The 12,957-nt window shown below is 41.0% G+C and overlaps 1 protein-coding gene across 1 annotated transcript; it reads right to left on the bottom strand.

The window, feature by feature from the left end:
- Positions 1 to 4,878: 4,878 nt before the first annotated feature.
- Positions 4,879 to 10,404, bottom strand: LOC108433903 (synapse differentiation-inducing gene protein 1-like). The gene is made up of 2 exons (XM_017708764.2): positions 8,922 to 10,404; positions 4,879 to 5,200 (listed from the first exon to the last, which is right to left on the bottom strand). Exons 1-2 carry the CDS (start codon positions 9,273 to 9,275, stop codon positions 5,066 to 5,068), a joined length of 489 nt encoding a protein of 162 aa, XP_017564253.1. The 5' UTR covers positions 9,276 to 10,404; the 3' UTR covers positions 4,879 to 5,065.
- Between the last annotated feature and the right edge of the window lie 2,553 nt (positions 10,405 to 12,957).

Here is a 12,957-nt window from a genome sequence, read left to right as displayed (position 1 = left end):
AACCACATTGTTTTGTTTTTTTTATCATTTATATCGTTAGATATTCAACTCAGTTTAAACATATATGTGTATATATATGTTTTAAAGTGTCTCCTCAGCCACCGCTCGCTGGTCTCCTGACGCCGTCTTGTTCATGAATCATCGCCGGGACACAATGAACCTCAGGATATCGATTGCCGAAGGATCTACCCGTTGCACTGAAAAGAAGGACACATTTCTCGGCCGTGTATGAAAGAGCCTTCAAAATGGGACGGCCTAGTTGTGCTGTTGTGATGCAGTCGGCCTTCAAATGTCGCTCTCTGAAGGACGCAGCCCCTGAATTGGGACATAGCTAGTGTGTGCATAGCCAGCAGGCTGCATGGGCTGAGTGTTTAACTCTTGTATTCGGTTTGCTGTGCTGAGTTTCCAATAAAGCCGAGTTATGGAACTCAACCTCTGAGTCTCTTCTGCGATGAATAAGGATGACAAAACTGTTCAGACACCACAAATACTCAACAGTACATTGTTACAAGGCCATTGCTGGCTGTTACAGCTTTGAGATGTCTATAGTAAGAAGTCATTTGCTGTACTGTGGTTCGGTTTCGGCCCATTCCTTTCAGCTAACCATCCTCAAGGGTATGAGAGTTACTCTCATGGACTTTTCCAAAACCCTCCATCAATCTTTCAACAGGATTCAAATCAGGGGACTGGCCAGGCCATACAAGCACCTTCGCTTTCTTTTCTTAGAAACCAGTATCCAGCCATTTTAATTATGTTTGGGGTCATTGTCATGTTGCAGCATCCATCTTGTCCCCAGATTCAATTTCTTGGTCAATAAAATTAAATTACTCTCTAATGTCTTCCAGTTCATTGCTCCATGCATGTTTCCTTTGACGGTGTGTAATGTCCCAGTGCCATTTGCAAAGAAGCAGCCCCATATCATGATGCTCTGACCTTCCTGCCGTGCTGGGGGTACGGTGCTTTTGGGATAGTATGCAAAACCTTTCTTTCTGCAAGCATGATGAGCTGAATTAAGAGTTCTATTTTTGGGTTTCTGACTAGAGCACATTGTTCTGAAACGAGACATCTCTGTGCTTCTTTATCAGCTAAGTTGTTTTGCGCTGGGTGTAGATACAGAAATGATTTCATTGCAGTTCCTTGCTTACTGTCCTCTGTTGTCCCTTCTGTTTTCTGTCATTGGCTTCTCTATTCACCGTTGTACCCTCAAAAGTACAGCAATGCTTATAAGATTCAGTTGTGTACCATAAATAAGGTTTTTTTTTTGTCCCAGGGGAAAGTTACATAATTGTAACTTTTCATAGTAATGTTTTAAAACAGGTCAGTGAAATAAAAAGCCTGGAGTCAAGGCCAGATGTGAGCAGGCCTGGTCATCCAATAGGTTTTATAGGTACATGCCTAAGGGCCCAAGCCACTAGGAGCCCCCTGCGAGCAAATTGAGAAAATCCAAGCAGCTGTTTTGACTTGTGGAGGAAACTTTGCGCTCTCCGACATCATGGACATGAATGAGGCACTGTTTTAAACTTCTGTGACTCGAGTTTAAAAGCTCCTAAAAATATAACAGCGGTGTTAAAATGTTATGCTGTTCTGTGTCCAGAAAATGATTCTATTATTTTACATTAAAAATGTTAAAGAATTTATAAACTATGATTTTGCTGAAATGCTCCATATCAACCCAGTCACTTTGGACTCTCCCGGGAGCGCCCTCTAGTGTTTGAGAAAACCAGAAGACATTACAGAGCGGTAATTGTCCTCTCTACAAGTTGGTCTTGTCTTCCATGGAATGAAGTAAAGAGGGATCTCAGGAGTCTTCCAATACAGAATGTGGAGAGGAAACAGCCACAGTGTTGGACGTTAGAGGTGTTTGTTTTGTGTTAGCGAATTAGCCAAGTAGACTAGGCAGGTGAAAGTTGCCCACCAGCAGGGTACAGAAACATCTGGATGGTCCTTTACTTCTTTGGCCCAAAGAACATGACATCTTAAGCAATCTATAAAGTTGGCTCCTCTGACCACAGCACTTTTTCTCAGAACTATTTTGCTAATGCATTATTTGGCAAAGTGACAAAGCCTCACCCCATACCTTCTCATAAAGGAGTGGTCTTTCCAGAATGCTTCTATTTTATCCAAGCACTCCATCACCTCTTTTAGAATGTTTAATAACGTTTCTACTCTTAAATTGTACCTGTCACAACAGTTTTTTTGGAGCATGCTGCAGGCATCGATTATACACTACATATTTCCAAAAGTATTCGCTCGTCTGCCTTCACACACATCTGAACTTGAGTCATGTCCCATTTTCAATACATAGGGTTTAATATGTTGTCAGCCCACTCTTTGCAGCTATAACAGCTTCAACTCTTCTGGGAAGGCTTTCCACAAGGGTTAGGAGTGTTCATGGGGATTTTTGACCGTTCTTCCAGAAGCACATTTGTGAGGTCAGACACTGATGTTGGACGAGAAGGCCTGGCTCGCAGTCTCTGCTCTAATTCATCCCAAAGGTGTTCTATCAGGTTGAGGTCAGGACTCTGTGCAGGCCAGTCAAGTTCTTCCACACCAAACTGGCTCATCCATGTCTTTATGGACCTGCTTTGTGCACTGGTGTGCAGTCATGGTGGAACAGGAAGGGGCCGTCCCCAAACTGTTCCCACAAAGTTCAGAGCAGGAAATTGTTCAAAATCTCTTGGTGCTGAAGCTTTAAGAGTTCCTTTCACTGGAACTAAGTGGCAGAGCCCAACTCCTGAAAACAACCCCACACCATGATCCCCCCTCCACCAAACTTTACACTTGGCACAATGCAGTCAGACAAGTACCGTTCTCCTGGCAACCACCAAACCCAGACTCATCCATCAGCTTGTCAGACGGAGGTCTGTAGTTATTGACTCTGCAGAAAGTTGGCTATCTCTATGCGCTCAGCATCCGCTGACCCCGCTCTGTCTTTTTATGTTGCTGACCACTTCATGGCTGAGTTGCTGTCATTCCTTCCACTTTGTTATAATACCACTGACAGTTGACTGTGGAATATTTAGTAGTGAGGAAATTTAACAATGAGACTTGTTGCACAGGTGGCGTCCTTTCATGGTACCACCCTTCATTGTTCATTCAGTCAACATTGGAGACACATGCAAAATGGTGTGCAAAGAGTTTATAGTTGCTAAAGTGACTGCAGCCATTTTTTGGAAAGTAGCAATGAAAACAACTGAGCATTTTGATATGAAACATATGGGTATCATGTTATATGCAGATAAATGTATGAAGAAAAAGATTAGGACTTGATTTTAAGAACTTGATATATTTTTATTTTTAGAATCTTTACACCTTTTTGCATAGCAGCTTTTTTTACCCTCACTATATAGAACTATGAACATGCATTTAAATGGTGCTTTGCATGGTTACATTTTTTTTTGTATAATGGAAAACCTTACATATGTTTTTTAAGAAAGCTTTTGAAAAAGGGTTCCACTGTTTTTATTAATTTAACTGAATTAAAGTGGACCTACATAGTTCTTAACAGTTCTTATCCTGGATATATTGGTCTGAGCAAATGGTTTTATTTGGTATAAAGCCTTTCTATGTTGAGGTCCTTTGAAAAGGTTCTTCTCCTTTACAAAATATTGAATATCCATTGATTAAATAATGTAATTTAAACCAATTAATTTATGTTTACAAAACCATCTGTTACAGCTGAAGCTGTTGCCTCTGGTGTGAAGCAAATGCAATATGTCTTTACATGCAATAGCAACAGTCGCTGTCTTTGTTCTTATCAGTAAATGTTGAGCATGTGTGCGTAAAAGATAAACATTGGTTGCACGAAACTCAAGCTCCCAACCAGGAATGGATTACTGGCCTGGGTCCAGGAGCATCTGGCTACCAGAGGCCTTGAAAGGCCTCTGACCACAAGATTCAATTTGGCTTAAACACTTAAACACTGCTTAAACATCACTGCAGATGTAGACATTAGATGAATAAATAGGCCTTGAATATGTACAAATCACGTAATGACAGAATGTTTTGTTCTCAGGCCCCAAGTTTCATGTCTTGACTCACTGGATTGTTGTTGTTGCCATAATATTTGATTCTTTTTAACCTTCTATAAAGCAGGAGGTAGCAAAGTGTAGTAAAATGTATTAAGTCAGCTTGACTAGTTGGCTTCTTCTGGGATCATTTTCACCCACACTACCAAAATCAGATCTGTGCCAGCTGCCTTTCATAGTGTGAGCATGAGGGAAAGGGAATTCACTGGCCCAACCCCTGCTTCACAGCTTCGGGATCAAACATAAGGTCTATTAAAGTGGTCTTGCTGTGGGTCCAGAGATGATGCCCAAGAGGCAGACCTCAGGACTCGGGTGCTATCCTCCCAGCCCTTGTGGTTATCATCCCCCCCCCGCAGTCCTTGCAGATCATCACCTGCGCTGGGTTTGGGCCTGCCTTCATGCTAGAGTTCAGAGGGGGACAGGCACCTGGCACAGGGAGTTTGCTGAACATTATTTAATGTGGTGTTCCACAAGGCTCTGTTGTAGGGCCATTACTGGTCTCCTTTTATTTATATAGTCCTTAGACCACTTTGCTCAGCTGAGGCTGGCATACTGCTAACTTTTAGAACAAATTACAACTCAGTTGGTGAAAGATCCTTTTCTTGTATAGCTCTGGAATAGTTTTCCAGAGAACATTAGGAACGCAAAACGTTATCTTTCCACCAAAAAAAGCTGTGCCATAAGATGATTCACATTTTTCCTACGATTGTCTAAAGAATATAGCTTACAAATTGCCCAAAATTAAATAATTCTATGTTCATACATCTAGGCTGTGCGACAGGTACTGTGTGCACATGAGATTATAAAGCAAATCTTGAACAGAGTAATAAAACCCTAGAGAAAAACACAGTGTGTTACAAGAAGGCTTTACTTAACATATATTTTCTATGTTTCACAACAAATATGTTGCCAGCCATCACATATGCACAGTATAAAAACATTCATCAAAATGTTGTTAATCACTTCAAATCACTTCTGATTCATTTCAGAAATGACATTGGAAAAAAGGAAAATCTGTTTCTTCATATATGTTGCATTCAGTATAATATTCTTAGGCAATTCACAACGAACACAACAATCCCAATCGCCACTGCAGCGCTGTTCAGCATGCATGCTGTCTGAGAGTTTTTCTTGGCTCGTTGGTTGTCGCCGCTCAGGTTGGCACCTCGAGTCTGAGAGAAGAGAGAGTGCAGAATATCAAATTTGGTGCAGTAGCTTCTATACAGCATTTGCTGTTAGGAAGACAAGAGCTAAGAACAGCACAAACCATTAGAACACTTTCACTTTCACATGCATTAAAATGCCACACATGAAAACGAGGCATGAGTAACAGTACAGCATCAGAGAAAATCTTGAAAACTCAGTAACATATGGTTACAAAAATGTATAAATATAAACTTTTCCTCTGGTAAAACTCATTTAAGGTGCACAGTTGAACTATAAGAATATCTTTGTACCTTTTTTTCTGATCAACTTTTTAAACTTTTAAACTTTTTTTTAAATTTTAGATTGTTTTACAACACTGATTTTTCCACTGATCCAAAAAACATGACTGTTCTTGAACATTAGTATAATGTTGTGTCTTTACTTTAACTGATTGCACCTGGATTCCTAGACCTAGTTAAACAACCTTCATAATCCTGCAAGTTCACCCCATTCAGGACTGTAACTGTAGGCACTGTACTGGTTCAAATTCTCAGGTATGAGTGGTCATAACATACAAGTATGTCAAAAAGTAGCACAGGTAACGCAATTAGCAAACAGTACAAATCATGCTAATGTTACCCACTTTACCCTGGAGTCAAGGGTTTTTCAGTCACATTTCAAATAAAAATGAAAACGCAGCTTTCGACTCCTGATCACTTCTTTTTGTCTAGTCCATTTCATGTAAAGTCCACTTTGGTTTTGAAGCAGTGCACATAAAGTAACGACCAGTCTTTTAGAGCTAGCATTAGTCAAGTCAAAAATTGTTTATATAGTGCTTTTAACAGCCAATGTCACAAAGCAGTTTTACAGAAAAACTGAATAAACAAAAAAAACATGCATTTCTGAGATCCTGCTAGTGTGGGTTTCCTCGCTTTCAACGATGCATAGAAAAGTGATAAACATTTCTTGTTTGTAAGAAGTTTTTATTAAGAGATAAAATAAAATGCTTGTCATTATTGTGGAGGTGCTCTAGAATTTAGCAGATAAGCTTCGTTTCTGCTTGCCAAAACCTTAAAAAAAATGTATGTACTTAACCCTTGATCTTTGTCCAGCCATGCTCTTGAGTGACTGTCTATCAAGCAAGTTTATTTCGCACATCACCCTGAGGCATTTAATTTCAGTTTTGTGCTTTGAAATGTCATTTGACACCTGTGTTTTTGTAAGGATGATCATTTACAGTAAGTGGGGCTGGAAAACTGGACAAACCTGAAAAACTAGCCTACATAACATGGTGGCACTGAATCGCAACAGTTTCACCACAACTTCCCACTTCCTGTTCAATTTTGTTGAACCAAAGTACTCATGAAGTTTTAGTGGCATAATCATTAATGTTGAGATGACGACAACAACAACAACAACAACAACAACAACAACAACAACACTCCAGGTTCTGTCCTGATTCAGAAAAAAATTTTTAATCTGTTTATTTTAGAAGGGGGAGGGGGCATTATGATCAATTCAATCAGTGGGCAACTATATCACCATCTAAAACAGGGGTTCTCAACCTTGTTCACCCCAAGGCCCGCATGTTTATCACTAGAAAGCAGGAAGGCCTGCGAGATAAAACCTACAAAAATTATTTTTGGGAAATTTTCAACACAGTCATTTGTGAGGGTCTACTCTTAAAATATGTGTATTCGTGAACACAAAATATCAGCAGAATTGGAGCAAGTGGACAACTGAAAGGTCAAGGACTGACATATACTGTTATTGTGGGGCTTGTATTAATGTTAACTGTCTGAAAACATTGTTTCTCTTTTTTATTGTTAAGTCAATATTTCTTCAGTAATTTTTATGCCAAAGTTCCATCTCGGGCCCACTACACGTCACTGCCCCCATCCAGTACAGGTCCAAGGACTGCCAAAGGGTGCTTCGCGGCCCACTTGTCCTCGGTCCAGTGGTTGAGAAACCCTGATCTTAAACATCCTAAAAGCCAAGTCCCTCACTATAACAGAAGGAAAATGTTCTCAATATTTGGAGTGTTTTGTGCTTCGGTTTGGGTCTTTACTCAGTCAGTCCTCACCAGTTAGTCTTAAATCTTTTTACTAAATTAGATTCCACTAAGAATCTGTAAGTAATATCTTAGACTTGAGCTAATGCTGCCTTCAAGCCATCCTTGGAACGTCCTACTTATGAATTATGATGTCCTTAGTATGACGTGGTTTATGTTCAAGTGGTTTGGAAAATCTGCTGAAAATAAATAAGGCTTTTTTTTCACTTTTGTTTTCCTCTCATCAGTGAGTCTGTTTGAAACGCTTGAGATGAACAATGTTTTTAAACCAGTGAGAAGCATCACATCCCATGCTTATATTCATGTGTGGATGATTTTAGCCTATAGTGTTCATGTGCGTTTGCTAAAATCATAACCATCTACAGTACTTCTACAATCACTTTTTTGTTGACACGCCCCCAAAACAGATAAACCAGAGTTTATAAATAAATACGGCCTTGTTGTGACTTTCATGTCATAAATCATCTCATATATGATACATCAGACAAAAAAAGACTTCAGCTTTAACCCGACGTAAACCAATTTAAAACCAGTTATTATAAAACAGAGTTCCGGTCCTAAAATCTGATTGGCTGAAGCCGTTGTAAAAACCATGGGCGCCTCACAACAACTGAACTCCTTTACGGCACCAAAGCACAAAAAACCTTCTGCTGTTAATGGATTTATGTCTGACTCAAGAGCACCGACTGTTCTGATGAAGTAAGAACCCGTTTTTGTTTGAAATGAGGGGTTGAAATCCCCTTTAGTAGAACTAGGCTGGTCAGCTAGCTAACAGGCTAAAAGACAGCAAACATGCCAAACAACTCCAACATTAATATCACAGTCTTCAATTAAGATATGATTTCACTGAAAAACAGCAATATAAAAGTCTGAAGAATGTCATCTGAATGGATTACACGCTCCAAAGGTTCATGTTTCAGTCAGAAGTAACTTGGCATCAAACACTGAATCCCAAACGGCTCTGTACTCCCAGCTAAACCGCTAGCACACGGTCATTGCTAGGTTTAGTGGGTGTGTTTAAGTAAGGACACTGGACACAGTGCTGGACACTGACCCTCCAGGCCCAAAGCTGTGCACCCCTGCTGTACGGACAGCACACTTCTGCACATTTTAAATGCACGAATACTGATTATTTGCTGAATTGAATCCGCTGAGAAGAGAATTTTCTGGCTTGAGATCATTTGTCTTCTCAGGATAACAAAATTATCTTGAAATGACAAGTTTCTCTTGTTATCTGAAGGCTGAGGCTATATAGAAAATTATAGCCTCTGGACTGTGGTAGTCATGGCCTCAGGACTGTGGTAGTCATGGCCTCAGGACTGTGGTAGTTATGGTATATTTAATATTTTAGTTGTTTTGTTTAACCACTATATTAAACTCAAACATATAGACAAATATAGAAACTGTGTACTAGCAACGTGCAGACAAGTGTCATTCGGGTAAAAGACATGCATTGGAGTCTCTATAGAGCATGTGTTAACTTATTTCCACTAAACAGGTCATTTGACCAGGCGTGTTCAAACTTTTGCACATGGCTGTAAGAGCCTATTCGCAGGTACTGAGAGCCATTTACCAGTTTCACAATTTAAAATCAGCACAGCAAATTTTGACCCCGATGAAATATCTGGTGGTCAGTGTAAATGCTGTTCCACATAACCTGCATTATCCATACTTGCCTTTACAGAGAAGACGAGAGCAGCGATGCCCAGTGGTAGGCAGCAGCACAGCATGGTGAAGATGGAATAACAGAGGTAATCAGGCTCGCGTTTTGCACCTGCGGTGACAAAGACTGTAGGCTGCACAGTGACAATTTGCTGGCCTGCAAATAAAGGCTGGAAGTGACCCCCATATTGCTGACTGTAAGAAGCTCCATAAGGTAGGTCTTGAGGGTAGACAGGCTGGTTGGGGTAGCCTGGAGGTGGATTGTAACCAGCTCTGTAGTCCTGGTATGGTGGAGGCTGATCTACATCTTGTTTATCTCCTGGATTCCAGTCAAGAGGAGGGGCACTCGGTAGACTTTTGGGGTCCATATTAATTCTGCTCTTCAGTTTGGTTTTCAATGCCCTGTTATATATTGACTTTGTTCCTCTGTGACAGATACTGGCTGATTTCTTTTCTGATTCTGCTCAACATTCCTGGGGTGTGGCTACTGGATGGGAGAGGCATCAGCTACAAGAACACACCCATTTTACTTGGCCCAAAACATTTGAAATGTCTCCAGGTAAGCATGAATAAGTATGCAGATCTGTTCCCAATCCTAAAGGAAAATGCATGAAAAGGCTGTTTTACAGTGTCATTCACTCTCCATACTAATCCATACAGTCCATATATGGAAACTAAAATACACCCCCACACCCACGAGTTAAGCCAGAGGTGTACCAGTAACATTCAGACATCTATACAGACACGTACAGACATGTAACTGCTGTAGTACTAAAACGTGGAACGGACATTCAAGAAGCCAACATCCACCTCAGGTGTATATCGTAAGAAATTCAGAGTGATGGTGTGATTCTGAAATGACGAGCAGCTCTAGAGGCACCGAAAAGACAAGAGTGTAGACGTTACTTAAGGAGGAAGAGGACATATCCGAGTTAGAAGGCAGTGAGAAATGCCGACCTTAGCTAGCATTAGTTAGTAATATATAATATAATATAGTAATATAAAATGGCTGTGGTTATGACCGTCACCTTTAAAATAAAAGTGTTAGCCAGTTTTCTATTTACGTCTAGCCGGCCTTATTTATGAGTGTAGCATATAAATGATGAGACTAGTAGGAAGATACTGTATATTGAAAAATACAGATTTTAGAAAAAGTTAGTGTATGAAGGCAATGCTGTGTGTGTGGGCTGGGAAGAGAAACAGAGTTCGGGGTGCTTTGGGTGGTCTGTATCACATAACTCTTGGTCTGAAAAGAGGTCCCACTCCAGCCTTGGAAGGCAGTTGTATTTTCTGCTTCTCACAATTCAAATATCACAAACTTATGGAAACAGAAGAAAATGAGAAAGTTCATTCTGAGTAAAGCGCCAGGTCTGCTTTTGGTATACGTTCTGTATTGTGGTTAGCTAATCACGTACTGTTGACTGGTGGTTGGTTAGTGTAGTGGGTAACACGTCTGCCTTCTGTGCTGTAAGCTGGGGTTCAATCCCCACCTTGGTAAGCACCCTACACTATACCAATAAGAGTCCTTGGGCAAGACTCCTAACACTGCCTTCGCCTGCCTGTGTAAAATCATGAAATGATAAGAGCGTCTGGTAAATGTAAAAAAAAGCACTGTTGATACACACGTTTAAGCGCGATGGCACACAGTGCCAGAGACTTCTGTAGCAGCGGATAAGGTCTGGGACTGGTGTGGATTGCAGCAGCGCTTTGATAAGCAAAGCACCACCTTGTTTAAAGTGGTCATAATAACCTAGAAAAGGTCTAGAATTTGACTTTACCCTTGCTCCTAGTTGGGCCTGGGAATAAAAAAGTTATGCCTTGTCTTTGTGAATATTCAGCTTACGACCAGTCGGTGCAGCAGCCTTAGAGTTACGTCCAGTACGTTACGGCCGACTCAGCTTACAACCAAGCCCCGTCGGTGCAACGGCAGCCAGCAGTGTTTTTGTTTGATATGTACGTCTTGATCTTCTCAGAATTGTGCTTGGCGTCGTGTGGCACTGAAAAATTAATAACCTGTACATAGCAGCCGTTCTGACTTCATGAACTAAAGGGTGATGTCTGACTTTACTGTGTTTAGTACATAAACCCACAAAGTTTACCGGACCTTAAAATAGCAAGACTGTCATACTTGTTTCTACCATCACCACACTGTAGTGTTATTTTTTGGAAAATGTGTGTAAAACAGTTTAGAGTAATGATAATCTGCACGATAACGCAGATAACCAAGCCCAAGCAGTTTGGGATACAAGCCAAACAAGATGTTATTTCCTCTAACAGATCGTTCCCATAGCTTAAAGCATGTCTGTCAAAAGAAAGCAGCACAGCCGGTTAAACAGCATTAAAACTAAACGCAACCGTGAGTTTCCATGGTATGCGTTTCGTCATTAATCTTTTTTGCTGCTTCATTTTTAACAAACTTCCCAATTGGGGATAATGAAACTTAACTTGAACTAAAACCCAAGATTTATTATTCAGTATCTACTGTGGTTTATTCAGTGACTAAGTATTAAGTGAAAGTCATCCATTGATCTTTAGAGTTAATGGGTTTTAAAGAATAAGAAAGTGAAACAAAGATTGTTCCAAATGTTTACGTATTTGTTACTGTCAACGTCTATTGTATGAAGTGTCGATGTATAACTGGCCACTTTATTAGAAACACCTACCTTGCCCTTCCTTCCGCTGGCCGCTTTATTAGAAACACCTACCTTGCCCTTCCTTCCGCTGGCCGCTTTATTAGAAACACCTACCTTGCCCTTCCTTCCGCTGGCCGCTTTATTAGAAACACCTACCTTGCCCTTCCTTCCGCTGGCCGCTTTATTAGAAACACCTACCTTGCCCTTCCTTCCGCTGGCCGCTTTATTAGAAACACCTACCTTGCCCTTCCTTCCGCTGGCCGCTTTATTAGAAACACCTACCTTGCCCTTCCTTCCGCTGGCCGCTTTATTAGAAATACCTACCTTGCCCTTCCTTCCGCTGGCCGCTTTATTAGAAACACCTACCTTGCCCTTCCTTCCGCTGGCCACTTTATTAGAAACACCTACCTTGCCCTTCCTTCCGCTGGCCACTTTATTAGAAACACCTACCTTTGCCCTTCCTTCCACTGGCCACTTTATTAGAAACACCTACCTTTGCCCTTCCTTCCGCTGGCCACTTTATTAGAAACACCTACCTTTGCCCTTCCTTCCGCTGGCCACTTTATTAGAAACACCTACCTTGCCTTTCCTTACTCTGGCCACTTTATTAGGAACACCAATATATGCTTGCTGTCTGTGTACAGATCCGTGAGAAAGGGAGACTATCAAATACTGATTGGTGTAGATTTAACAGAGCTGCACTGTCTGGCAGGAAAGACAAACCTGCGATTTTACAGATCTGTATAGAAATATTTATATAAATATTCCACACTACGCTGCATATAGATGGATTCTGTAAGTCCATCAGAGGTGCCCAGGTCAAGGGTAATGGGTGACCCACTCAGAAGGAAATTCAAACAGAGTGGGTCACCAACACAGGATCAAAGACAACCCTAATCCAGACCTAATAATGAGTCCGAAAACAGGTTGGAAACTGTACGGAAGCAGGCCAGCAGGGAATAAAAACAAACACAGAGTGAAGGTTCCTTAACCAAAAGATTTCTTTATCTCAAACAGGAGACAGAGAGAACCTAACAGAGCACATCATTCAATACTGTTTTTTTCTAAACTAGTAAGGAGTAGCAACTCAAGAAGAGACAGGATAAAGCTCAAGTTACTGGACAGTGAAGAGAGGCCCTCATCTCTACCCAAATTACCGGCCAAGTCGTTTGTAAGAATTTCCAACAAAGACTAAGCGAAGCTGCCATTGAGCCTCGCTCTTAAATAGGCCGTCCCATAGGTGTACTGGATCTGCACCAGAGGGCAGTGCAGGGCTGCTCCTAATCAGGGGAGATTCCATAGACCGCCTTATGCCCATATTAGGAACTACGGGTCTAAGCTTCATCTCTCTATGGCCAGAATGAATAGGGTTTTCTAAACAATTTTCCTGTGAAAAGTTTTGTCCTGTGAACATTCT

Source organism: Pygocentrus nattereri, chromosome 24 (assembly GCF_015220715.1).
Source record: "Pygocentrus nattereri isolate fPygNat1 chromosome 24, fPygNat1.pri, whole genome shotgun sequence".
Classification (NCBI taxonomy): Eukaryota; Metazoa; Chordata; class Actinopteri; order Characiformes; family Serrasalmidae; genus Pygocentrus; species Pygocentrus nattereri.
Note: the sequence above shows the minus strand (reverse complement) of the source record. Positions and strands in the feature narration are given on the sequence as shown.

Coding starts and splice junctions, on each gene's coding strand:
- LOC108433903 (XM_017708764.2), bottom strand. CDS start 9,275: ATGGACCCCAAAAGTCTACCGAGTGCCCCTCCTCTTGACTGGAATCCA. Junction 5,201..8,921: donor CTCTCGTCTTCTCTGTAAAG/GCAAGTATGGAT, acceptor CTCTTCTCTCAG/ACTCGAGGTGCCAACCTGAG.